Source organism: Vipera berus (assembly GCF_964194415.1).
Source record: "Vipera berus genome assembly, chromosome: 1".
Lineage (NCBI taxonomy): Eukaryota > Metazoa > Chordata > Lepidosauria > Squamata > Viperidae > Vipera > Vipera berus.
This window is the reverse complement of record NC_138202.1, coordinates 355,113,293-355,139,892: the sequence shown is the minus strand read 5'-3', so window position 1 is coordinate 355,139,892 and position 26,600 is coordinate 355,113,293. Positions and strand designations below refer to the sequence as shown.

At 48.0% G+C, this 26,600-nt stretch overlaps 1 protein-coding gene across 1 annotated transcript in view; it reads right to left on the bottom strand.

The window, feature by feature from the left end:
* Positions 1-1,111: 1,111 nt before the first annotated feature.
* CLTC (clathrin heavy chain) overlaps positions 1,112-26,600 on the bottom strand; it is a 126,357-nt gene continuing 100,868 nt past the window's right edge. Inside the window, exons 23-32 of the mRNA XM_081346560.1 lie at positions 24,992-25,156; positions 23,499-23,606; positions 22,815-22,982; positions 18,935-19,084; positions 17,183-17,314; positions 16,378-16,488; positions 16,069-16,239; positions 14,650-14,871; positions 4,574-4,649; positions 1,112-2,812 (exon numbers count right to left, since the gene is read on the bottom strand). Of these exons, the coding sequence (XP_081202686.1) occupies positions 2,688-2,812; positions 4,574-4,649; positions 14,650-14,871; positions 16,069-16,239; positions 16,378-16,488; positions 17,183-17,314; positions 18,935-19,084; positions 22,815-22,982; positions 23,499-23,606; positions 24,992-25,156 (1,428 nt within the window). The 3' untranslated portion in view covers positions 1,112-2,687. The remainder of the gene's footprint in view (positions 2,813-4,573; positions 4,650-14,649; positions 14,872-16,068; positions 16,240-16,377; positions 16,489-17,182; positions 17,315-18,934; positions 19,085-22,814; positions 22,983-23,498; positions 23,607-24,991; positions 25,157-26,600) is intronic.

Here is a 26,600-nt window from a genome sequence, read left to right as displayed (position 1 = left end):
CCCCTGGCTTATAGTAACAGGAGTATCGACATGCGTGACTTTGGTTTCCTAGTGTGGCTTACCCCGTGTTTCTGATGGGGTGGCAGCAGATAGCCCAACAGATGCTTTTGAAGGCAGCTGTATGAGTTTGCTGAAGGACACGGCTGCTTTAACCCTCCATTGAGAGGCAGTTTTGAAACCTCCCTCCTTCAAATGCTTTACCCAGAGCTGATCTCTGTTGCCTTCAAATTGTTTAGCCATGTAGTTCTCTCCTGCAAGAAACCCAGTCCTTCGTAAGCTGTAATATTCTCGGTCCTGTAGCCAACCTTAGTGCTAGGGAGGGCCTGGATTCATTCCAATTTCATCCTAACAACAGGTAGTCCTTGACTTATGGCCAGAATGTCTTTTGCTAAGTAAGGCGGTTGTTAAGCAAGTCACACCCAATTTTACTTTTTTGCCATAGTTAAGCAAATCACTGCAGTTGCTAAGTGAATCTGGCTTCTGCCACTGACTGTTTGTTGGAGGCCGGCTGAAAACATCACAAATGGGGTTCACGTGGCCCTGGGATGCCGCAATCTTCATAAATATAAGCCAGTTGCCAAGAGCTTGAATTTTGATCACATAACCAGAAGGGCACTGCAACGGTTGTAGGTGTTCTGTCCCAGCCTATGTGAGTCCTTGCCTGCGCTTTCGTGCATCCTGGATTTGTCCCAACTGTTCTTTATCACTGTCCAACTCAGGCTCCCAGCACAGCTGTGTCTCAGCCTGAGCGTGAGTAGAGGGGCCAGGCTCCTCATCAGACTGTAAATCTTGGAGCTCCTCAGAGCCTTCCTCTGACTCTGTCACTCCAGGCCCCTCCTCCTCCTCTGATTCCTCAGACTCAGTTGCCGGATCCACAGACTGGCTAGGAATCACAACAGTAGGTGTTGAGAACCACTCGTAAGCCGCATTTTTCAGTGCTGTTGTAACCTCGGTCATTAAACAAATGATTGTAAGTCGAGGGCTACCCCTCTATACAACAGACGCCCCTCTTTTTACATCATACCTGTTGGATCCACATGAAATCTGAAGTTCCCATTCCACCAACGGAGGCCATTTGCATGGATAAACAGGACACTTAATTCAAACAGCATTGAACATTGAAGTCAATTTTTATTTCGAAGCTAAATATATTAAGGCAACTTAACATACCTATAACATGATCTTTTGTCAGATTTAAAACTGGAAACACTCAAAACTACAACCCTAAAGATTTTGTTTTGTTTTGTTTTCTTACTTGGGAAGAAGAAGAAGAAGCCTTCAGCGGCTCATAGCCCAGCCGAGGGCTTGAAAAAGTGCCATCAAACTTTCCTCGTTTTTAGCTCCGAGCATTTCCCGTTCACCTCAAGGAATCTCCATCAGTGCAAGTCACCTGCCCAAGATCCACTCCACTCTCCCACAATTTGGAAATTTTGCTAAGTTGCTGGTTCCTGCTTCGGACCTGAAGAACACTGCCGAACTTATATATATATATCTTTATTGGTAGTTTGTTTGTTTTTCTGTTTGAGGCCAAGCGCATACATTATAAAGGAGTTTGAAGAGATACATACTGAAAAACTACTATAGAGGATGTCCACAGTCCAGTCATTTATTATCATCTCCTTTTTCCCCCCCAATTTGAGTCATTTTTCAATTGCACAAGCAAAAACTGAACAGCCGTTGGGGTTTCCCAAATGCCCCTTTCCATTTTCTCTCTCTCTCTCTTTCTCTCTCTCTCTCTCTCTCTCTCTCTCTTTCTTCTGTACACTCCGGGGGAGAGGGAGGGAGGGGAATTGGGAACACCACAATATCCAACATACACAAACTGGAGGGCGAGGTTAGTCAGAAACACTAAAGATTGGATTTATGGTGCCCCCCCCTCCTGACATCTTGTTCCTCAGTGGAATATAAAATGGTCCCCACAAAAAAAAAACACCGCACTAACACAACGGAAGGGTCAGTGGGATTACACACGGAGTGAGCAAAAACACTTGGCGTTCTCTGTACATCTAACCGGAAACCTGCATAGGTTTAAATGGAGCCTCTACTGGATGGGTCTTTTTTTATTTAAAAAAAAAACCAGGACAGGTTTTCGGTATGTTATCTGCGAGCTTTTTTCCCCCCTCCCTCTCTCTTTTGTTTTACAATTCATTTATTTCAAGAGCCAAGCCATCCAAAATTTATCTTTTTAGTGTTTCAACCCCACCACTAAATCCTTTTTTCACCACCACCACCACCCCGGCCCTTCAGAATAAACCTTTTTGATTACGTGCTTTTGGGGCAAAACCGGCCACTCTTACGTTACCCCCTGAACCGAAGAGAGATCTGACCGTTTTTCCAGGTTACAAGAGTGCAAATGGGGAAGAGAGACACGAGAGAAACGGAGGTTTCACGTCAGAAGCAATCTTGCAAAAATGAGGGAGGGTGGGGTGGGGGAGAAGCCTGCTGGAAGATTTAAAAGTATTCCCACCAGAGGGGGGGGAAATGTGGAATGTGAAGAAAGGGGGAGATGGTGTTGGGGGGGTGTCCGGAGAGCTTGTGGGAAGGAAGGGGAGAGGAGGAACAAACAGAAAACACAAGTCCTTCATAAAATAAATGTTACGAGGACACGAGGTTGTTTTTTTTCCCCCCTCGACGTGAGAGGGACGGTGGAGGTTCCACAAAAGGATGCTGGTTCCCCGCTGGCTTCCTTACATGCTGTATCCAAACCCAGGTTGGGGTTGCCCGTAGGGAGGTGCAGTGTAGCCGTAGCCAAAAGGTGCTTGAGGAGGGACCGCCACGCTGGGACCAGCCGTCAACATGAGCTGGGGCTGACCTAAGGAAGGAAAGAAAGAAAATGGAGCAAGCGGTTGAAGGGCTCTCTGGAAATTGAGTTGGGGCAACTGGATTTATTTTTATCTTGTCGGTTTGAGACGTTTCGCCAGAACGGGGTTGGACTAGAAGACCTCCAAGGTCCCTTTCAGCTCTGTTATTCTGTTAACTTCCTCAGTCTGAGCAAGTTGGTTAGGGCAGGGGTAGGCCACCTTGGCTCTTTTATGACTCGTGGACTTCAACTCCCAGAATTCCTGAGCCAGCACGGCTCAGCATGGAAACCTCTCCCTTTCTCCTCAGCATGGCTGGCTCAGGAATTCTGGGAGTTGAAGTCCATAAGTCATAAAGCGGCCTAGGCCTAGGTCAGGGGTAGGCAACCTTGGCTCTTTTGTGACTCGTGGACTTCAACTCCCAGAATTCCTGAGCCAGCCATGCTGAGGAGAAAGGGAGAGGTTTCCATGCTGAGCCATGCTGGCTCAGGAATTCTGGGAGTTGAAGTCCACGAGTCATAAAAAAAGCCAAGGTGGCCTAACCCTGCCCTAGGCCTAGGCTGCTTTATGACTTTTGGACTTCAACTCCCAGAATTCCTGAGCCGGCCATGCTGAGGGGAAAGGGAGAGGTTTCCATGCTGAGCCATGCTGGCTCAGGAATTCTGGGAGTGGAAGTCCACGAGTCATAAAAAAAGCCAAGGTTGCCTACCCCTGGGATAGGGGATTCCTGTAATGGCCCACTTTTCTGGGCATGGCTAGTCTAGTGAAGAGAAAGACCAGGGAGACATGTTAGCAGTCTCTCAATATTTGAGAGGGGGGTCAACTATTCTCCAAAGCACCTGAAGGCCAGACAATGAATAACAGATGGAAACTGATCAAGGAGAGATTCAACCCAGAAATAAGGAGAAATTTTCTGACAGTAGGAACGATCAACCAATGGAACAGATTTGCCTTCAGAAGTTGTGGGAGCTTCATCACTGGAAGCTTTCAAGAAGAGACCGGACTGCCACTTGTCAGAAATGATGCTGGGTCTCCTGCTTGGGCAGGGGGGTTGGACTAGATGACCTACAAGGTCCCTTCGAACGCTACTATTCTAATTCTTGATGCTTTTCCATATTCCCGCACCAACATCAGGGTTTCTTCTCCAAAAGACACGGCAATGTTGTCGGTGAAGATTCACAGTCATCCAGGTAGAATTGTCTGGAAGTTGAGTCAGGACACATGGGCTTATTTTTCTCGCCTGCTCGATTTCCCTCTCCAACTTCCTCAGACTCAACAAGCTGCTTGGGTGGGCGGCGAAACGTCTCAGGCCAACAAGAAAAATTAAGTCCAACTGCCCTTGTCCCAAAAGTGCTTTTCCAAAAGGCAACTGGGCTTTCTTGTTTTCGCTTCTCGACCAAAGAAGCTGCTTTGGAAGTTATCTTCAGAACAAGAACCTTCTCCAGAACTGAAGAAGCTCCTTGGATTAAAAGAGAAACGTTTTCAAGGGGAAATTAAAAAAACAAACCCAAGAAAATCCAAGTTGTCTTTTGAAAAAGCACCAGGACCTGCAGGACTGAGAATCTCCACAGACATCCAATTGCCCAGGACTCAACTTCCAGACAACTCTTAAGCTGGATGACTCAGGATCGACTTATTAAAGGGCTGTATTTTTAGACTAGGCCCGTTCCAAACTTATGTCAGCTTGGGCTTTGAGCGCCCCCCCCCCACACACCCCTAAAGAAATGCATGCATGCTCAAATGACGGAAATGGCCACGCCGAGGGAAAGGCTTACCGTAAACAATAGGCTGGGTCTCCGTTGCCTGTTCTTCCTCTTTCCTCAGCGATTCTGAGGCGTCCAGCTTGTCCACCTAGGAAGACAGAAGAATCCCAAAGATCAAGACAAACCACGCAGCCACTTTTCAGGGTCCTACGGTTTTCTGGCAGAGAAGTGGAAAAGCCTTCAGGGGGGCATGAAACACAGTCCAAGAAAGGAAATCATTGACCAAAAAAAAAACATAAGCCGGGAAGGGAAATGCCAGTGGTCTAAACGTGCCACCGGATTTGCAGGACGTTCTTCTGAAGAACCTTCAGCCTGGAAGGGGAGGGGACACTCGCTGTTGGAGGGCTTCGGGCAGGTTGTTCCCAAAGTCTAGCTTGGACCTCGAGCGTGAGATTGCAGGGATCTAATCCGATCTGACCAAATTTTAATGTACCAAATTCTGGGGAATTTGCTAGAGTCGATCCAGTCGCCTCGCCGTATCCCTCCCTCTTTTCCCTTCACGGGTTTCCCCCGGTGTCATTTGCACCGGTGCATGAGGGTTTATTGCAAGCTTAAGCTCTCTACAAGAATCTGAACTACTAACAGCCAAAGCAAATGGTCGGGAGATAAGAGCCGGTGCAATCCAAGGTGAGCACGAAGGGACTCGAGACGGATGACATGTTTGACCCCTCCTTTGGGGATCAGCCTGGTCATTTCCTACAGCCAATCTGTGTTGCTGGCTCTCCTGGGGACCCAGCACTTTAGAACGCTGTTTTTCAACTTAAGCAACTTTTAAGATATGTGCACTGGCTGGGGAATTCTGGGAGCTGAAGTCCACATGTCTTTAAAGGTGCTAAGGTTGAGAAACAGTGCTCTAAGGCATGATGGAGTTGAGAAGCATGGGCAAGACACTCTAAAGTGGGGCTGTCCAACCCTGGAAACTTTTTAAGACCTGTAGACTTCAACTCCCAGAATTCTTCAGCCGGCATGGTTGGCTGAGGAATTCTGGGAGTTGAAGTCCACAGGTCTTAAAGTTGCTAAAGTTGGACACCCTTGCTCAAAAGACACCCCACAGTCATTTAGGTGAGATGGACCATGTAGGTAAGCAGGAATGAATGAATGAATGAATGAATGAATGAATGAATGAATGAATGAATGACTCCATATGGGACCTATCTCATGCAGAAATCTCTCTTCTAAGCACGGTGACTTTCAACTTAAGAACAAAAAGGCTACTGAGGTATTTTAAATTTGTATTTTACAGCATGTCACTTTGTTAATAGATGGCCAGCATAGTTTGACAGTAGTTTTATGCATCTGGATTTAGAGCTCCCCATTTACAGAACAATCACCAGTTCACGAGGCTGCAGGAGCCATTCCATACCCACAGACCATAGGAGAAAACTTGTTAAGGCTACAGATGGATCAGGCCAGTCCTGTTTATAAAGCCTCTGAAACTGACATTGATCCAGCCTTTGCTTGAAGACAGAAGTTCTCACAAGACCCTCCCCTTCCTCAATTCCCCCCCTCTTCCCATTCTGGACAAAGGGCTGTCCAGTCTCTTCTTAAAAACCTCCCATGCTGGAGCACCCACAACTTCTGGAGGCAAGCAGTTCCACTGGTTAATTGTTCTGTCAGGAAATTTCTCCTTAGTTCTAGGTTGCTTCTCTCCTTGATTGGTTCCCATCCGTTGCTTCCTGTCCAGCCTATGACTGTTAGTCCAGCTCAGGGGTGACATCGGCTGCCGTCTTCCGGTGCTGCTACTTCTCATACTTAAAAGCTCCACTGATATTCACCCTGGAGCTGTTGCCTTCCATCTCAATAAACAGGGCTGTTTCTAGGCCCCTGACTCCTCGTTGTTTTTATTTGCAACTCGCACTCTTAGAATCCTTCCTAAAATACAACTTGATCCGAGTTCTCAAGAGTACAAATCACAGCAGGTGGAACACTTCAGTTCAGGGGTATGCACCTGTACTTAGTTTTCCTCACCTAGAGAACAATTCCCTGTTCTCTCTAAGTCAGGGGTAGGCAACCTTGGCTCTTTGATGACTCATGGACTTCAACTCCCAGAATTCCTGAGCCGGCATGGCTCAGCATGGAAACCTCTCCCTTTCCCCTCAGCATGGCTGGCTCAGGAATTCTGGGAGTTGAAGTCCACGAGTCGTCAAAGAGCCAAGGTTGCCTACCCCTGCTCTAAGTCAAGGGTGTCAAACTCACCATGTCACGTGACGTGTCGCCACATTATTGCAATTTTTCCCCCATTGCCGGAGCTGGGGTGGGCACGATTTCGGCATGACGCATCCGGCCCACGGACCGGCAGTTTGACACCCCTGCTCTAAGTAAATGAACAAGTCCACACTCGCAAGGCACAGCGGAAGTCTTGCCATGCAACGGAAGTCAATCGGGGTCAGTCCATCGTGCCCCAAATTCCTTCACCGAAGGTGCCCAGGACTGGCTTGGAGGCTGTTGCTTTTGATAAGTGGGAGGTCCTTGGTGCTCTCCCGAGTTTGGTTGTTTTCTTGCAATGTTTCATGACCCAACTAGGTAACATCCTCAGGGCTGGACGGGACTGGGGTTTGAACTCTGTTAATATATGAGTGGCTTGCCCTATAGATCAGGAGCTACCAACTCAGAAAAACAAGCTAACAGTAAACAACAGCCTAATCAAGGAACCACCAGGGCCATTCTCACCAACACTGACAGGGCAGGCCATTTGCATTTAAGAGAGCGCAACCCCACCTCTTTCTAACACTGATGACGTTACCTAGTTGGGTGATGAAACGTCTGCAAGATCCCTCAGTGTCTATGGAGATTCTCAATCACCCAGTTCATGCGTGTCCCAGAGGTGTTTTTCCTAAAGGCAATTGGACTTTCTTGGGTGTTTTTTTCCCTTGAAAATGTTTCGTTTCTCAACCAAGACACTTCTTCACTTCACTTCTTCAGAACTGGAGAAGCAACTTGGATGGGAAGCGAAATATTTTCCAAGGAAAAAAAAACACCCCAAAATTCCAACTGCCTTTATGAAAAGCTCCTTTGGGACGAGGACTCCTCCAATTCAACCCTGAGCTACAAATATTCCCTTTTATTGGATTTGTAAAGTCTCACAGTGTCATTCAGCTGCTGCTGGCTTAATTCCTGGTTTTACCTCATCAGATATATCAAGCATATAATCCATCACAAGTCATGACCTGACATGGAAAACCTACCAAATGAGCATGAGGCTAAGGCCCCTTTGCTAATAGCAAACTTTTTTTTTCTTTTCCTAACCCTAACCTCCCCTTTCCCTCCCCAAAAATGTGTTTTATTACACTTAAGGTACCTCCAGCAACAAGCGTTTGAAATAGAGTCTTCCCAAAATAATGGCCCCTGAAACCAAAGCGCAGAGCACGCACGCGCAAGAGGGCAAGTGAGTGTGGTAGTCCTCGACTTATAACCCCAACTGAGCCCAAGATCTCTGTTGCTAAGTGAGACATTTGTTCCAATGAATTTTTGCCCCATTTTACCGCTTTTCTTGCCACATTTGTCAAATGAATCCATTTCATTTGTAAATTCAGTAACAAGGTTGTTAAGTGGATCCGGCTTTCCCCAATGACTTTGCTTGTCGCAAAAGGGGATCACATGACACACACCCCAGGACACTGCAACCGTCGTAAATGCGAGTCAGTTGCCAAGTGTTTGAATTCTGACCACCTGACTATGCCGCCAATAGTCATTTGGGTGAAAAACGGTCCTCAGTCAATTTTCTCAGTTGTAACTTTGGACAGTCGCTAAATGGACTGTTGCAAATCGAGGACTACCTGTATATCCAGTCAACCCTACGCTAGCTTTGCATTTTTATTTTCTGTCGTGATCTAATATTCCTGGGAAACCAAACACTTAGGTTGGAAAACCTTCTTCCGTGAAGAAGGAACTGATCAGCAGAAAAAGTGTTTTAAGGTGCTATGGCACAGATCTAGATAAAAGGATGCAAGCTAAGCAAAGGAGATATTCAGAGATCTTCCACAACTGCCAATTTGGCTGTGGTGGGGGTCCCCCCTCCCCCGATGGCTCCGAAGAAACACCAGATTTTTTTTTTAAAAGACTCCACTCGCAATCTGCTTTAAGCAGTGGAGTGCTACTACGCTCCATCGGAACCACGTCATCGGATGCCCTGCGGACAAGGTTTTATTAACAGCAAACCACTCCTTGTATTAAAAAAAAGGGTTCAAGGCTTTTCCACGGAGACTGCAATAAGACTGCAGAAGGGAGAAAAGTAACGAGGAGGAAGAGGAGGGAAAAAAAAGAAAGAACAAAAGAAAGAATGAACTGCATGCGGTCAATGCTGGAGGTTTGGTGTTATATGTGCATGGGAAAAAAAGGCAAAAGAACTGAAGCAAGGAGTGAAGTTGTAAGATGGCGGCCAGACGCCTCCCTCCAGCCAGCCTTTCCCCTCCCCCAACACCACCCCCAAAAAGTTCACGGCACGCAGAAACAGCCCCCCCACCCCCCACCCCGCTTTCCACAGCAATGCTTTGCAGCTTAGGGAAAGTGAGATGTACATCACAATGATGGCTGAACATGCTCAGTTCAGAAAAGCAGTCACTGCAGTTCATGTACCCTTTTGCACATCACACGGGCTGCCCTGCCTTTGACTTACTAGCTGCTGAAGGACTTGGGCATTGGGTGCTTCAAGCACGGGCCGGTTCCAGTCTTGTGGGGGTGGGTGGGCAAGGGGTGCTTGTGTGCGTGGCCAATTCTCAGATGAAGAGGGAAGCTTGGATTGGCACATTGGCAGAGGATGGCCGTTAAATTTGAAGGGAAACACTGCTGGACGGGAAGAATGGCTCAGCTTTGGGAAGTGGAGGCCTTGGCTCTGGCTTAAACGGGCCTGGGTAGTTTTGGGGGTGAAGGGAAGATGAATCTATGGGAAGACCCAGGCCTTGGAATCCATGGGAAGACCCAGGCCTTGAAATCAATCAATAGGAAGACTCAGGCCTTGCAATCAGTCAATGGGAAAACTAGGCCTTGGAATCCATGGGAAGACACAGGCTTTGCAATCCATGAATGGGAAGACCCTGGCCTGGCAATCCATGGGAAGAGCAGACCTTGCAATCCATGGGAAGACATAGGCCTTGAAATCAATCAATGGGAAGACATGGGCCATGCAATCAATCAATGGGAAGACCCAGACCTTGAAATCAATCAATGGGAAGACTCAGGCCTTGCAATGAGTCAATGGGAAGATCTGGGCCTTGAAATCAATCAATGGGAAGACTCAGGCCTTGCAATCAGTCAATGGGAAGACTAGGCCTTGCAATCCATGGTAAAACACAGGCTTTGCAATCCATGAATGGGAAGACCCGGGCTTTGAAATCCATGAATGGGAAGACCCGGGCCTTGCAATCCATGGGAAGACCAGACCTTGCAATCAATGGGAAGACTCAGGCCTTGAAATCAATCAATGGGAAGACACGGGCGATGCAATCAATCAATGGGAAGACACAGACCTTGCAATCAATCAATGGGAAGACCCAGGCCTTGCAATCAATGGGAAGACCCAGGCCTTGCAATCAATCAATGGGAAGACCCAGGCCTTGCAATCAATCAATGGGAAGACACAGGCCTTGCAATCAATCAATGGGAAGACACAGGTCTTGCAATCAATCAATGGGAAGACAGAGGCCTTGCAATCAATCAATGGGATGACATAGGCCTTACAATCAATGGGAAGACCCAGGCCTTGCAATCAATCAATGGGAAGACCCAGGCCTTGCAATCAATCAATGGGAAGACAGAGGCCTTGCAATCAATCAATGGGATGACATAGGCCTTACAATCGATGGGAAGACCCAGGCCTTGCAATCAATCAATGGGAAGACCCAGGCCTTGCAATCAATCAATGGGAAGACCCAGGCCTTGCAATCAATCAATGGGAAGACCCAGGCCTTGCAATCAATCAATGGGAAGACACAGGCCTTGCAATCAATCAATGGGAAGACACAGGCCTTGCAATCAATCAATGGGAAGACACAGGCCTTGCAATCAATCAATGGGAAGACACAGGCCTTGCAATCCACAGGAAGATCCAGGCCTTGGAAAGTGACTCCTGCTGGAACAGGAAGCAGCCAGATGGGACCAGAGAGCCAGAGGCCTGGCTGGTGTGGGAAGGGGGAGCCTCTAAGCAGCTAGCCACCCTCAGCGAGTTAGTAAGACTGGCGTGGTCACAATCGTCTCCAGGGAGGGGAAAACACACAGCATCCAATGGGAGACCCAATTGCCCCCTGCCCCCCTTCAGGGAGACCCAACTGCACCAGCTTTTCCTGCTCCTTCTTTTTAGAGGTTCCTTGGGATGCGGTTAAACGTCTGGTGAGCTCTCCGAACCGTGATCCCGACCGATTGCTTTCTAGCCTTCCTGGAGAGTTGATGAGCCATTTAGTGCCTACCGTTCTGTCCTACAGCTATGACACTGTTTGTTTTTTTTAAACTTGCAGAGGCTTTAGTGAGAGTTTTTCAGGGGGGGGGCAGGCGGGCAGAAAGCGGTAGCAGCAGTGTAGGGAAGGTAGAAAAGAGGGGGGGAAATAAAATAAAAATAAAACAAAACTCATGCAGATATATCCTTAGACTTAGGCCTCCAGACTTAAAAAAGATGGAAAAGAATCAACTTTCACCTTTTCCTTTATTGTATCAACCTGCAAAGGAATTCAGAAGGTGCAGCTTAGAGGAAAAAGAAATTCCAGTATTTTGCATTTCAGAATTAACAAGAGAGCAGGTAAAAGGGGGTGGGGGTGGGGGGGAAAGTTTGAAAACTCAAAAAGCCGCCTTTGCTGCCGAAGTCAAGTTTCCTTACGTTTCCGCAGTTGAACGGGTAACATTCTCATGTCACTCAAAGAACAGCACGCAAAGAGAGGGTGAACCTGGTGCATTAAAACTCCAGACCAATGAATCGCCACTTGGGCAACTTTAACAGGTGTAAACTGGCTGAGGAATTCTGGGAGTTGCTTTGGACCAGAGTTTCCTAAGCTTTCCACCTTTGCGGACTGGTGGGAGGAGAGGGGAGGGGGGAAAGGGATGCTCCGTGCAAGTGGCGGGCATGCCTGTGCGCAGCTCCATTTCGCGAGCGGCAGGCACGCGCGTCCACTGCTCGCACAAGTGGGGATGCACGCACACTCGCCTGCAACTTCCACGGTCCGGTTCCGAAAGGTTCAAGACAAACTAGTGGGCTGCAGTCTGGGGACGGGGACCATTGCTCTAGAGCAGGGGTCTTCAAACTTGGCCCTTTGATGACCTGTGGACTTCAACTCCCAGAATTCCTCAGCCAGGCATGCGTTTGAAGACCCCTGCTCTAGAACTTAAAATCTGAAGTTATTTTTTGCCCTGAGGGTAAAAGTCATCAAAGTTACTGAGGCAAAGGATATTTATTCCTGAATTCTGCAGAGGTGGTGTGGGTGGTCTTCTAACCCAGCACTTCAGGAATGACCTTTGGAAATTGGGTGGGGGGAGGGGGGGAAGGACCTACATAATTCACATTCTAATTTAGAGCCATCTAGTTGTACTAGTTACTTCCTATTTTGTAAGCTTCGGCATGCTAACCGTAAACCAGGGGTCTTCAAACGTGGCCCTTTGATGACTTGTGGACTTCAACTCTCAGAATTCCTGGCTGAGGAATTCTGGGAGTTGAAGTCCACAAGTCATCAAAGGGCCAAGTTTGAAGACCCCTGCCGTAAACCATAAGCTGTCTGCTCCTCCTGCTAAAACACTCCAAACACAACCTTTGTTAAGTACCACAATCTGCGGGGTTAAGTCTCCTCTGCTGCGCTGCTGGCTTTATTTAGAAAAGACAGGTTTTGCTCTGAGCCCAAACGCAACCGCACATTTTAGAAACAATTCAGACTGGCCCAAACAAAGAAAAACAGCTCCAACCTGGACTCTCCCTCTGCCAAACCTTGGCTGTAGGAGCGATGCTTTCAGCCTTCCAGCCCCCTGTCTCCCCCCCTCCCCCCAACGTGAGCAGGGATTATTGAGGGCTCCCAAATTATGCCCAAGTTTTTGGAATACTCGCAGCGCTTAAATGTCTTCAATGCCGGCCAGAACAAGCAGAGTGGAAAGCCAAAGATTTGATCTACTCTCTTAGGACTGCCGTGCGCCCACTTAAGGCTGGCAGACTGGAAACCAACTGTCGGATTTCAGAGTAGATCAGGAGCTGGGACAGGTTCCTGTACCCACTGTGGGTGGCATCTCCCTGTGCAAAGTGTACAGAAAGGACACTTGAGGGAGAAGCCTGCTTAAGCCTAACAGCCTGGCACTCCTAGACATGTGCCCCACCCTCACGTAAAGGGGATTAACCCTCCCCACTTCTATCAGCTCAAACAAGCAGAGGGCTGAAAGAGTCAGGAGGGGTTTAGTCTTATCAATGAACCACAGCTAACCATCCAGTCTCTCCAAAAATTCTCTTTAGACAAGGACATGCAGCCTTCTTCACAGGTCAGATGTCAATGCTAACATCAGATGTTTTTGCACTGACAACAGATGGAGATGCAGCCATTTTCTTCTTATGTTTTACTCTTAAGAGTTAGAGTTAGATGATGCTGGGGGGGGGGAGGAATGTGCATGAGTCTAGCTCAGACATGTCAAACTCGCGACGTCACGCAACGCCGCGCAACGTATTGGGACGGTTTTGCCATTGCCGGCAATGGGGTAGGCGCAGCTTCCGGATGATGTGTCTGGCCTGCGGGCCGGCAGTTTGACACCCCTGGTCTAGCTAGACATAATAACACTGGACCTAGTGTGAGAACCAAGGTTATTGAAATAAGAGATGGTAAGAACTGGCCGGGCTGGAGAACTGGAGGGGAAGCCTGCATTTCAAACTAATTGGGGAATGTGATTTATGACTGTTAACTGGAGGAAGGAATTGTGCTTTGATACTATGGGCCCAGGGGAAGGGAACTCAAGTTTTTGGCTTCGATTATGTTAGTGCCGATGCTATGCTACTCAAATAAAGATTCTTTAAGGTAAACAGTGCCTCAAAGTTCTTTAAAGAGTCTCATCTGCCGGAACCATGACATTAAGCCAAAAACTGTGTTCCCCTCCCCTGAGCACATAGTATCAAAGCACAATTCCCTCCTTCAGTTAACAGTCATAAATCACATTCCCCAATTAGTTTAAAGCCCAGGCTTCCCTTCCAGCTCTCCAGCCTGCCAATTCCTTATCATCTCTTATTTCAACAACCTTGGTTCTCACACTAGGTCCAGTGTTATTATGTCTAGCTAGACTCTCCTGCACATTCCACCCTCCCTCCTAGCATCATCTAACTCTAAAAGCAAAAGAAGAAAATGGCTGCATCTCCATCTGTTGTCAATGCAAAAACCACCAATGTTAGCAGTGTTGACATCAGACTGGAAACTAACAAACAGGGGTCCAATTCCAGTTTGCCCCAAATTCGGCAGATTTACTGTGGCCGAGACAGAGAGAAAGTACAGGCAAGTCCTCACCTACGACCCACTATGGTGTCCAAACTTTCTGTTGCTAAGCAAGACATTTCTTAAGTGAATTTTGTCCCATTTTGCGACCTTTCTTGCCAGTTTTTAAGTGAATCACTGCAGCTGTTAAGCGAGTCACACGGTTGTTAAGAGAATCTGGCTTCCCCATTGATTTTGTGTCTCAGAAGGTCGCAAAAGGGGATCCCGTGATCCCGGGACCCTGCAACCGTCACAAATGTGAGTCAGTTGCCAAGCGTCTGAGTTTTGATCATGTGACTGTGGGGATGCTGCAACGATCGTAAAGGGTGACAAACGGTCATAAGTCACCTTCTTGAGTGCTGCTGTAACTTTGGAGGATCCCTAAATGAACTGTTGTTAAGTTGAGGGCTACTTGTATTCCCAAAAACCGGAACCCGGTCTATACTGGCTAGGATCCTACTGTGCATCAAACAATCCAACAGAGGCTTTGAGCTGCCATTTTGGAGGAGAAAGGAAGGCTGGCACCGACAGACAAGAGACGTTTAGGAAGGAGACCATTTTTTTCAAGCGCTGAGAGTCCCACAAGAAAGGCACAGCGAGCAAGTGACAAAGGGGTCTGGGACAGCCCCGGGGGGGGGGGGGAGAAAGGAGGAAGAGGGAGGCCTGGTCCCTTACCTTGCTCAAGTATTCCTTCATGACCTGAATGAAGTAGGGCATGGCAAAGTCCATGATGTTGTGTCTCCAGGCGGTTTCCAAGACCACGTCTGGCCGAAGGAGATCGTAGCAAGTGAAGAGACAGGCGCCAAAACATTCCCGCTTGCCTTCCTGGAGGAACCACTGCAGCAGTTCCTCCGCCAGCTCTGTGTCTTTGGACTCTGAAGCATATTGCATGGCGTCCTGGAAGGAAGGAGAGGAGAAGGAGAAGAAGAAGAAGAAGAAGGATGGGTATCCAGTCCAACGCGTGGGAAGGACAGGAGAGCCCAACGGCTGCCATTGTAGACTGACTAGCCCAAGGGTAGGCAACCTTGGCTCTTTTATGACTCGTGGACTTCAACTCCCAGAATTCCTGAGCTAGTCATGCTGAGGAGAAAGGGGGAGGTTTTCCAAGCTGAGCCATGCTGGCTCAGGAATTCTGGGAGATAAAGTCCACGAGTCATAAAAGAGCCGAGGTTGCCTACCCCTGGCCTAGGGCTAGGCTGCTTTATGACTCGTGGACTTCAACTCCCAGAATTCCTGAGCTAGTCATGCTGAGGAGAAAGGGAGAGGTTTTCCAAGCTGAGCCATGCTGGCTCAGGAATTCTGGGAGATGAAGTCCACGAGTCATAAAAGAGCCACGGTTTCCTACCCCTGGGCTAGCCCCACTGGGATGTGACAAGCAAAGGCTGAACTTGTCCTCCTAGTCTCTTAGCAAAAGCACTTAAGACTTATATACAGTTAGTCCTCGACTTACGGCCACGATCGAGCCCAAACTTTCTGCTGCTAGGCGAGACATCTGTTAAGTGAACTTTGCCCCATTTTACAACCTTCCTTGCCCCGGCTGTTAAGTGAATCACTACAGTTGTTAAGTTAGTGGTTGTTAAGTGAATCTGCCTTCCTCATGGACTTTGCTTGTCAGAAGGTCGCAAAAGGGGATCCTATGACCCCCGGGACACTGCGACCATCATAAATATGAATCGGTTGCCAAGCACCTGAATGTTCATCACAGGTGACCTCAGGGACGCTACAACGGTCATAAGTGTGAAAAACAATCACGAGTCACTTTTTCTGCAATGCCCTGGTAACTCTGAACAGTCACTAAATGAACTCTTGTAAGTCGAGGACTATCTGTACCGCAATAGTGCTTTCACAGCTCTCTCTGGGCGGTTTATAATGTCAGCTTCTTGCCCCCCCAACAATCTGGGTCCTCATTTTACCGATCTCGGAAGAGTCAACCTTGAGCCCCGTCAGGACTGAACTCCAGGCTGTGGGCAGAGTTGGCCTGCAATACCACATTCTAACCACCGCGCCGCCACCAGGCCTCCCGAGCTCTTCCTGAATTCATCCACCCCATTGCCCTTCCTGCCGGCAGATTCGATGGGTCCTTAGGTCCGGTACCTTGTACAGCCGGTCTTTTTTGCAGAGCTCCACGCTTTGCTTCCAGCGGTTGTTCCCTTTGAAGAGATAGGCGGCGATTCTCCTGAACTCAATCAGCTCGTGTTTCTCTAGGCGCTGGGCGAGGGAGATGTTGTCAAAGTTGTCGTAGGCGTCTATCGATGTCCGAAGAGCCTGGACCAGACACAAACCTGAAGCTTTGAAAATGGCACCCCTACAAAGTGGGGAGGGTTGCCAGCATGCCCCCCACCTTCCCAAGCTGCTGGGGGTGTCAACCCGAAGCCCGGGGTGGGCCCCAGAGACCGCCTCTACCTGGTAATCTTCTTCTGTGATGAAGAGGTTGTTGAGGGACTCGTTCACTGCTTTGTTATTGTGGTTCTGCACCGAGCGCAGGTAGGGCTTCACCAGCGGAAGTTGCTTCACCTGTTCAAGAATGCACCTTCAGTGTTAAAGCATCAGGCTAAAATCCAGGGGAAGGTGAGTTCTAGTCCCGCCTTAGGCACGAAAGCGGGCTGGGTGACTTTGGGCCAATCACCAGGAGACTGTGAGTTCTAGTCTCTCGCCTTAGGCATGAAAGCCAGATGGGTGACCTTCAGGAGACAGTGAATTCTAGTCCCGCCTTAGCCATGAAAGCCGGCTGGATGATTTTGGGCCAATCATCAGGAGACAGGGAGTTCTAGTCTTGCCTTAGGCACGAAAGACAGCTGGGTGACTTTGGGCCAATCACCAGGAGACTGTGAGTTCTAGTGCTGCCTTAGACATGAAAGCCAGCTGGGTGACTTTGGGCCAATCACCAAGAGACTGTGAGTTCTAGTGCTGCCTTAGGTACGAAAGCCAGCTGGGTGACTTTGGGCCAATCACCAGGAGATTGTGAGTTCTAGTGCTGCCTTAGGCCTGGAAGCCAGATGGGTGACTTTGGGCCAGTCACTCTCTCTCAGCCTAACCCACCTCACAGGGTTGCTGTTGTGGGGAAAATAGGAAGGAGGAGTATAGTGTGTGTGCTTGCCAGCTTAAGTTATTTATAAAAATCATAAAGGAAACATATAAATAAACGAACAAATAAAAACTTCCTGAGAGCAAAGAAAGAAAAGCTTCTGCTTTTGAAAGGCTTTCTTACCTTACTAAAGAAATTGACTGCACGGGTGTGATCCAGTCGCGGCGAAAGCACCATCAGTAAGTCGTTGAGCAGAAGGGGTTTAAATTCTAGGTAAAACTGAATTGCTTTGTAATAAAGCTCCACATTTGCCACCTGCAAGGAAGACAGGGAAGTGAGTGTCACTTTTGCACGTTTGCAAAAACAAGGGCAACCACCGGCTGAGGGTGAGGCAAGTAACACAACCCCCTCCAGCCGAACTCACTCTTCACGAAGCCTTGAAATGGACTACCGTCCCCCAAAGGGCTGCATGTTCGCACACCTGACTGCAACTGGTTTGAAATCAGCTGAGTTCAGACTGTATATCTGGGGTCTTCAGACTTGGCCCTTTTATGACTCATGGACTTCAACTCCCAGAATTCCTCAGCTAGGCACGCTGGCTAAGGAATTCTGGGAGCTGAAGTCCACAAGTCATGAAGGGGCCATAGTTCCCCCATGCTGGCTGAGGAATTCTGGGAGCTGAAGTCCGCAAGTCATGAAGGTGCCATAGTTCCCCCATGCTAGCTAAGGAATTCTGGGAGTTGAAGTCCACAAGTCATAAATGGTCGACTTTGAAGACCCCCTGCTGTATATGGTTTGGATTTGCCTGGCAGCTGTATTCAATGGCCTTCCCCATTTTGCTAAGCTCGTCACAAGTTGCCCGGATAAAAATGGGAGATAAAAAGAGAAAATTCTTTGCACGTGCTCCAAGGACTTCGGGGTTGGGTGGATGCCTTGCCTTTAATATCAACTGGACTGGACTGGGATATCTGGGACAATGTTTCTCAACTGTGGCAACTTTGAGACCTCATGAATGAAGGGGAATCTACGTGTCCCAGAAGAATGTTGCAGGATCCAATCTAGGTCGGTCACCGGGTCCTGAAGTTTCTCTTCAGAGCTTTTGGATTTCTATTGGAGCCCATCCCCATGGAATTTCTCTCACACCAGAATGTGTCCCCTTTGGGTTATTCTATGCGTAGTCCTCCCCTTCATGGATTACTGCCTTGTCGTGGCGAAGGGGTTTGCGTAACTCAATGAAGCTATGAGCTATGCCGTGCAGGGCCACACAAGACGGACAGGTCATAGCAGAGAGTTCTGACAAAACGTGATCCACTGGAGAAGGAAATGGCAACCCACTCCAGTATAAGAAAGGCTGAGGGCCAAAGAATCGAGGCCTTTGAACTCTGGTGCTGGAGAAGACTCCTGCGAGTCCCTTGGACTGCAAGGCGATCAAACCGGTCAGTCCTAGAGGAGATCAACCCTGACTGCTCTTTAGAAGGCCAGATCCTGAAGCAGAAACTCAAATACTTTGGCCACCTAATGAGAAGGAAGGACTCACTGGAGAAGAGCCTAACGCTGGGAAAGATTGAGGGCAAGAGAAGAAGGGGACAACAGAGAACGAGGTGGCTGGACGGAGTCACTGAAGCAGTAGGCGTGAGCTTAAATGGACTCCAGAAGATGGTAGAGGACAGGAAGGCCTGGAGGAACGTTGTCCATGGGGTTGCGATGGGTCGGACACGTCTTCGCAACTAACAACAACAACATGTGTAGTCCTGCAACTTTAAGAGCTATGGACTTCAGCTCTCAGAATTCCCCAGCCAGCAAGAGAGGCCTTCATAAGAACACCCCTTCAGAAGACTCTGGATATAAAGTGGGGGGTCTAAACCTATTTCCCACCAAGTAGGAACACCAGAAAGGAAACATCCTAAAGAAGTTATGTCGAGCAAGATCTCCTACCTTAGTGATGATGTCCTTGAACTGCCCTTCCTTCCAGGCATCTGTAGGATGGTTCATCATTGTAATAATAGCATTGTCGTATTCTTCGTACTTGTCGTATAGGAAAACCAACTCTCCCCAGAGGTGGGCTTGTTCAGCAGCCCTCAAAACCTATGAGGAACAAAGCATTGGGTAAATGGAAGCATGAGGCCTCTCTAGCCCAACTAATCTAGCATGAGCTTCCAACATTAATCAGTCCAACTTCTTCCAAGGATCTTTTCCTTGGCTGTCTCCACAGAATCAATCCAAAGGGGATCCTGTGTACTTTAATTTTACAGCCAGGCGGGCCAATCAAGAGATTTACCAGCAATGCTGCGATGAGGCAAATCAAGAGGGCCAGTGAAAAGAAGCTTTACACTGATGTGGTTATTACTCGCAGAAACATGAGAAAAATGTTTATAGTTAATTATCGCATTTAAATAAGAACTGTGTTACTTTAAGGTTGGCAAAAGAGAATATTATTGGAAGGGGAGGAAAGCTATCATATGGACTATAGAATTATAAAATTTCTATTGTTTTTTAAATATTAACTCAGACAACACAATGTTTACCAAATATTAACGTGTATGTTAAAAATCAATAAAATGTATTTTTTTTTTTAAAAAAGAGAGAACACCAGCAATTCTAGGAAATGTAAACTCCTGTTTTTCTTAAGATGGGTGTGTTAGCACTAAAGTCAGGACCTTCTAGGAGGGCAAAATAGATACTACTTTTCCAATAAATCACAGGATCTTAGAATTGGGGAGTCAAGACAGGATTGCAAAAGTATCTAGTCCAACCTTTTACAATGTATAGAAAAATTAATTATGCCACCTGATCCGAGAGATGGTCATAAAGTCTACTCTTAAAAATTTCCGGGGATGGAATACCCCAAACTTTTATAAGCAGACTATTCTGCTGTTGCCCATATCCGAGCATCGGAATTTTTTTGTTGCAGAATGTTTTGTTGTTGTTATCTTTACATGCCATCAATGGAGCTGCAATTTGTACTCGGGATTTCTGGTCTTTGTGTCTGTTCTTAGGGGAAAATGGTCTTGACCATCTTACAGAATGCAGAATAACAGTGTTGGAAGGGACCTGGAATTAGGAGACAGTATAAAGGTAAAGGTAAAGGTTCCCCTGCACATGCATGCTAGTCGTTTCCAACTCTAGGGGCCGGTGCTCATCTCCGTTTCAAAGCCGAAGAGCCAGCGCTTGTCCGAGGACGTCTCCGCGGTCATGTGGCCGGCATGACTAGACGCCAAAGGAGCACGGAACGCTGTTACCTTCCCACCGTAGAGGTCCCTATTTTTCTACTTGCATTTTTACGTGCTTTCGAACTGCTAGGTTGGCAGAAGCTGGGACGAGTAACAGGCGCTCACTCTGTTAACGTGGCACTCGGGATTCGACCCGCCAAACTGCCGACCTTCTGATCGACAAGCTCAGGGTCCTAAACCACTGAGCCACCGCGTCCCTTAGGAAACAGTATAGGAAGTATCAATTGTGAATATGTGCAGATGGCCAATGCTGTCTTTGGGCACTTGCAGAGTCCTGGATGCAGGGTCATGAAAGGCCAGCAAGGAAAACACCCAATGTCCCAACCCACCTGAGAACGTACGATATCCTTAGGGAAACACCCAAAAGGGAACATGTTTAGCCACTTCTGATTTCTCCCTTTCTGCCTCTCCTGTTCAACATCTATATGAAGCCTCTGGGTGAGATCATTAGTGGTTTTGGAGTTGGGTATCATCAGTATGCTGATGATACCCAGCTTTTCATTTTGACCCCAAACCACCCCAGTGATGCCCTCGACATGATGTCCCGTTGCCTGGAGGCGGTCCGGGTCTGGATGGGGAGGAACAGGCTTCAGCTCAACCCTGACAAGACTGAGTGGCTGTACGTGCCAGCATCTCAGGAAATTCAGATCATTCCATCTCTCACTATGGGGGGTGAGTTATTACCCCCCCCCCCGTAGATAAGGCTCGCAACTTGGGAGTTCTCCTAGATTCACAGCTTTCTTTAGAAGATCATATAGTAACTGTGACTAGGGGGGCCTTTGCCCAGGTTCGCCTGGTGCGCCAGTTGCGGTCCTATCTAGACCGGGATGCCTTGCGTACAGTCACTCATGCGCTCGTGACCTCTCGGTTAGACTACTGCAACGCTCTCTACATGGGGCTGCCCTTGAGGACCACTCAGAGGCTCCAACTGGTGCAGAATGCAGCCGCGCGAGTTGTGTTGGGGGTCTCCTGATACTCCCATATTACACCTCTGCTCCGTGAACTGCATTGGCTTCCGGTTACCTTCCGGGTGAGATTCAAGATACTGGTAATGACCTACAAAGCCCTACATGGCATGGGTCCGGAATACCTTAGGGAGCACCTGTGGCCGGCATCAACTTCCCTCCGCTCAGTGCGCTCCCACAGAGAGGGCCTCCTTAGGGTGCCACCGGTCGGAGAATGCCGTCTGGTGGCCCCCAGGGGGAGGGCGTTCTCTGTGGGTGCGCCTGACCTTTGGAACCGTTTACCGGTTGAGCTCCAGATGGCTCCCGACCTTCGCTCCTTCCGACGTGGTCTAAAAACCTATTTGTTTGAACAAGCCGGCCTGGTCTGATGGGTTTGGGTTTTAATTATTGTTTTAATATAATTTATTTTTACATTTGGGCACAAAGGTTTAATTTGTTTTTAATTTTGTATTTTGGTTATTTTGGTATTTATGGCCCTGTTCACCGCCCTGAGTCCTTCGGAAGAAGGGTGGTATACAAATTAAATTAAATAAATAAATAAATATCAGGACCTTGGAAGTCTTCAAATCCACCCTCTACTTGAGCAGGAGACCCTAAACCAATCTCTTAATAGTAATAATAAAGTTGCAAGGGACCTTGGAGGTCATTTAGTCCAACCTCCTGCTCAGGCAGGAAACCCTTCCAGTGTTGGAGCATTCACCGCTTCTGGTGGCAGGTTGTTCCACTGGTTAATTGTTCTATCTGTCAGGAAGTTTCTCCTTAGTTCTAGGTTGCTTCTCTCCTTGACCAGTTTCCATCCGTTGCTTCTCGTCCTGCCTTCAGGTGCTTTGGAGAACAGCTTGACTCTTTCTTCTTTGGGGCAGCCCCTGAGATACTGGAACACTGCTATCATGTCCCCCCTTGTCCTTCTCTTCATTAGATTAGACCAGGGTTAGGCAACCTTGGCTCTTTTATGACTCATGGACTTCAACTCCCAGAATTCCTGAGCCATCACAGCACAGCTGGCTCAGGAATTCTGGGAGTTGAAGTCCATGAGTCATAAAAGAGCCAAGGTTGCCTACCCCTGGACTAGACATACCCAATTCCAGCAACCGTTCCTCATATGTTTTAGCCTCCAGTCCCCCAATCATCTTTGTTGCTCTTCTCTGCACTCTTTTCTACAGTCTCAACACCCTTTTTACATCGTGGTGACTAAAACTGGATGCAGTATTCCAAGTGTGGCTTTACCGAGGCATTGTAAAGTGGTATTAATACCACTTTACACTTAATGTTAATGCTATCTTCTTAAATGTCTTCTTAATCCCCATAGCACTTTTTAATGTACCTGAGCACTGACAACTTGCCTTCCAATTTTTGTCAAAATGAAATGATCCGGTTCCTTCGGGCTGTCCTTGCGTGTCAAATCCCTACATCATTTTTGTCATCCTCTGTAATAAGTGAAGGTCCCTCACGATGTCCGCACCAGGAGGTTCTCTTCCCAACACGGTTTAACAACTGCTTGTATTTTCTGCCCACACCAATTGTCCACTTTAGCCAGTTCCTTCGTGCAACCCTCTGAAGGGGAGCAGGTGGCCCTAAATCCTATCCTCCCCAAACCAAATGCCAATCAGAAAAAGTTACCTTAGGAATGTTGACCCGTGACCAAAACAGCTCCAGGTGCTCCCTCATCTTCTGTGGCTTGAATTTGGAATAGAGGATGGCCAGTTCGGTGAACATCCCCATGTGGGCCCGTTCCAGCCCCAGAGCAGCTTCCAACATGGTTATCAACTCCTCAAAGTAGCCACGGTCCTTTTAGGCGGGGAAAAAAAGAGTAAAGGGTAGGGAGATATCAATCAAGATTCTCCAACAGCCAGGTGTCAATATCCCGCTCAAGAATCCAAATATAACTCCAGCAATAATTCCATGTCAAAAAATCTTACTGTTTATTGAATACACTGCAAAACTATTTCTGAGGTTCCAACACCAATTCATAGACTTAAAACAATAGTTTTCCCAGCCAAACCCCCAACATCTTATGCAATTCATAACGATAAGTTCACTTTGTTATGGGAACCGTCTGATTCAAATCCACACCTCTTCTGGTGTCCTTGACAAGGGTTCAGGCTCTGCAGCTGAAGCGAAGAGGTTTCGTTTCTCCATTTAACCGACTTGAAAGGAACATCTCCCCGCCGCCCCCCCCCCACTTAATCTAAAGGCAAGATGAAACGCAGAGGTATGTAGCTACCAAAGTTTTATCCCTGACACAGGGATTTTACCACTTCCCTTGTAAAGGAGGACAACAGCAACCAACATGTGGCTCGTTACCTGGTAGTAATTAATGAGCTCCTCCAGTTCATCGGCATGCACAACGATGTGCAAACCACACATCTGGGCCAAGCGGAATTCCTTCCCATCCACGCAGGCAAAGCAAACCTGAAAAGGCAAAAGGGTTGAGGTTTTGTTTAGGAAAAGGGGAAAAACGAGGCACACCGTCTCCCAAATTCTGTTAGATGCTAGCTGGAAATTTGAGGAACTGCAGCTGAAATGGGAGGAGGGGGGAGGGAGAGAGAGAACACAGAATCATGGGGCTGGAAAGATCTTCTAGCTCAGCCCCCTGCTCAAGTAGGAGACTTTATACCAGGGGTAGGCAACCTCGGCTCTTTTATGACTCATGGACTTCAACTCCCAGAAATCCTGAGCCAGCATAGGTGGCTCAGGAATTCTGGGAGTTGAAGTCCATGAGTCATAAAAGAGCCGAGGTTGCCTACCCCTGCCTTATACCATCCTGGTCAAATGGTTGTTCAGTCTATTTTTGAAAGCCTCCAGTGATGGAACACCCATAAACTCCGGGAGGCAAGCTATTCCACTGATTAATTGTTCTCACTATCAGAAAATGTTTATTTCTAGTTTTGATCTTTCTTTAACAACCTTCACCCATTGCTCCTTGTTCTGCCCTCAGGCGCTTTGGAGAATAGATCAATCCCCTCTTCTCTGTCACGGCCCCTTAAGTACCAAAAGGCAGCTATCATGTCCCTCCCTTAACCTTCTCTGTGGTGGTGAACCTGTGGCACGTGTGCCACATTTGGCACGCAGAGCCCTCTCTGTGGGCACGCGCGCCGTCGCCCCAGTCCTAGGCCTTCAGCTGGGCTTTATAAAACCTTTTCGCTTTAGGCCTCTGCCACTGTGTGCAAAAAAAAAAAAAGGTTCAATCAATCAAAACTTCTTGCGGGAAAAAAAAGATCTCGCAAAGTTGGAATTGATTGATAGAACTTTTTAGTCCCACCCAGTCTGCTGTTACCACCACAGCCACGCCCACCCAATGGGCCACGCCCACCCAATGGGCCACGCCCGCCCAATGGGCCACGCCCACCCGGCACCTGACGATACATAAGTGGGTTTTGGGTTGCAGTTTGGGCACTCGGTCTCTAAAAGGTTCGCCATCACCGGGCTAGGTATACCTAGTTCCCACAACCATTCATCATACGATTTAGCCTCAGAGCCCTTATCGTCTTTGCTGCTGAGACTTCTAGTCTCACCTTGGTCATGAAGAAAGGCGATTGGATAACTTTGGGCCAATCACTCTCCCCCCAGCCCAACCCACCCTACCGAGTTGTTGTGGGGAAAATAGAAGGAAGAAGGCGAGTCGGATACGTTTGCTGCCTTAACTTATTTGTAAAAGTAATAAAGGTGGGCAAATGAATGAATGAATGCAGATGTATCGCTTCTGATCAGACATATTCCTCCCTGTTGAGAGCCTCAACATCTTGTGGGGTAAAACCTGAAAGTTACGGAGAAGCCGCTAGAAGCCCAGAACTTGCCTCCTTCCAAGTTCTTGTGCTGTTTGCCTTCCGGGCCCCGTCAACCGCTGCCTGGTATTCACCCAAATGAACCAACGTGGAAGCCAAGCGGCCAAAATTGGAGACATTGTTGTAGAGAAGTTTGGCCGCATCGTACATCTTCTCCTCATAGCAGCGGTCACCAACCTACGGAAGCAAGAAGACATGGGTGGGTCTGCCGTTTTATTGGTAAAAGGAACGGTTGGAGTCCCCCCTGCCTAAGCTATGCCAGGGCTGACCACCAAGCATGTGAACGCACTGAAATACAGCTGTTACATCATCCTGAAGGTAACGACTAGAAGTGGTTCTCATCCATCTTCAGCTGCAAAAGTGGATGAGGTTGGACCACTATTTAGTTTACAAGATGGCTATCACAGGAAAAATTAAGGGTGCCGCCTCAAACTCCTGAATGAAACGGGGGATATTAAATATATAAAAGATCTTCTCCAATTATGGAGATCTCTAATAAGTCAGCCCACTTAGGATGCTCTAATGGCTTGATGCTCTCTTCCCCCTTCAACCATAAAAGACCACTGTTTTAAGTCTTCAACTTTCTGTTTCTCAACCTTAGGAACTTTAAGACGTGTGGATTTCAGAATTCCTCAGCCAGCCATGCTGGGAGTTGAAGTCCACAGGCCTTAAAAGGTGCCAGGGTTGAAAAACATTCACTAAGGGAAAAATGTTATAGGGGTAGCCTCGACTTCACGACCACAACTGAGCCCAAAATTTCTGTTGCTAAGCAAGAGTTGTTCAGCGAGTTTTGCCCCATTTTACCACCTTTCTTGGCACAGTCGTTAAGCAAATCACTGCAGTCATTACGTTAGTAACACGGTTAAGTTAATCTGGCTTTCCCATTGACTTTGCATGTCAGAAGGTCGCAAAAGGGATCGGGTGACCCCCCCCCCAGGGACACTGCAACCGTCATAAATACATACAAGTTGCTAAAGGTCTGATCACGTGACCACCAGGAGGCTCCAGCGGTTGTGTGAAAAACGGTTGCAAGTCACTTTTTTCAGTCCCACTGTAACTCTGAACGGTCACTAAAGAAATGGCTGTACGTTGAGGACTACCTATATGTAAGGTAAAGGTAAAGGTTCCCCCGCACATGCGTGCTAGTCGTTTCCAACTCTAGGGGCCGGTGCTCATCTCCGTTTCAAAGCCGAAGAGCCAGCGCTTGTCTGAGGACGTCTCCGTGGTCATGTGGCTGGCATGACTAGACGCCAAAGGCGCACGGAACGCTGTTACCTTCCCACCGGAGTGGTCCCTATTTTTCTACTTGCATTTTTACATGCTTTCGAACTGCTAGGTTGGCAGAAGCTGGGATGAGTAACAGGCGCTCACTCTGCTACGCGGCACTCGGGATTCGACCCGCCAAACTGCTGACCTTCCGATCGACAAGCTCAGCGTCCTAACCCACTGAGCCACTGCGTCCCGTACCTATATGTACATACTTCCAATTTGTTGTTTCAGAGTTTGGCCTGACTCCAGGCATCCACCATTGCCAACAAAGTCTCACTCCCCTCCTCTGGACTACACCACCTCATCTCTGCTCAGACCATCCGTTATCTAGGTTTCCACTTCAGATCCTCCT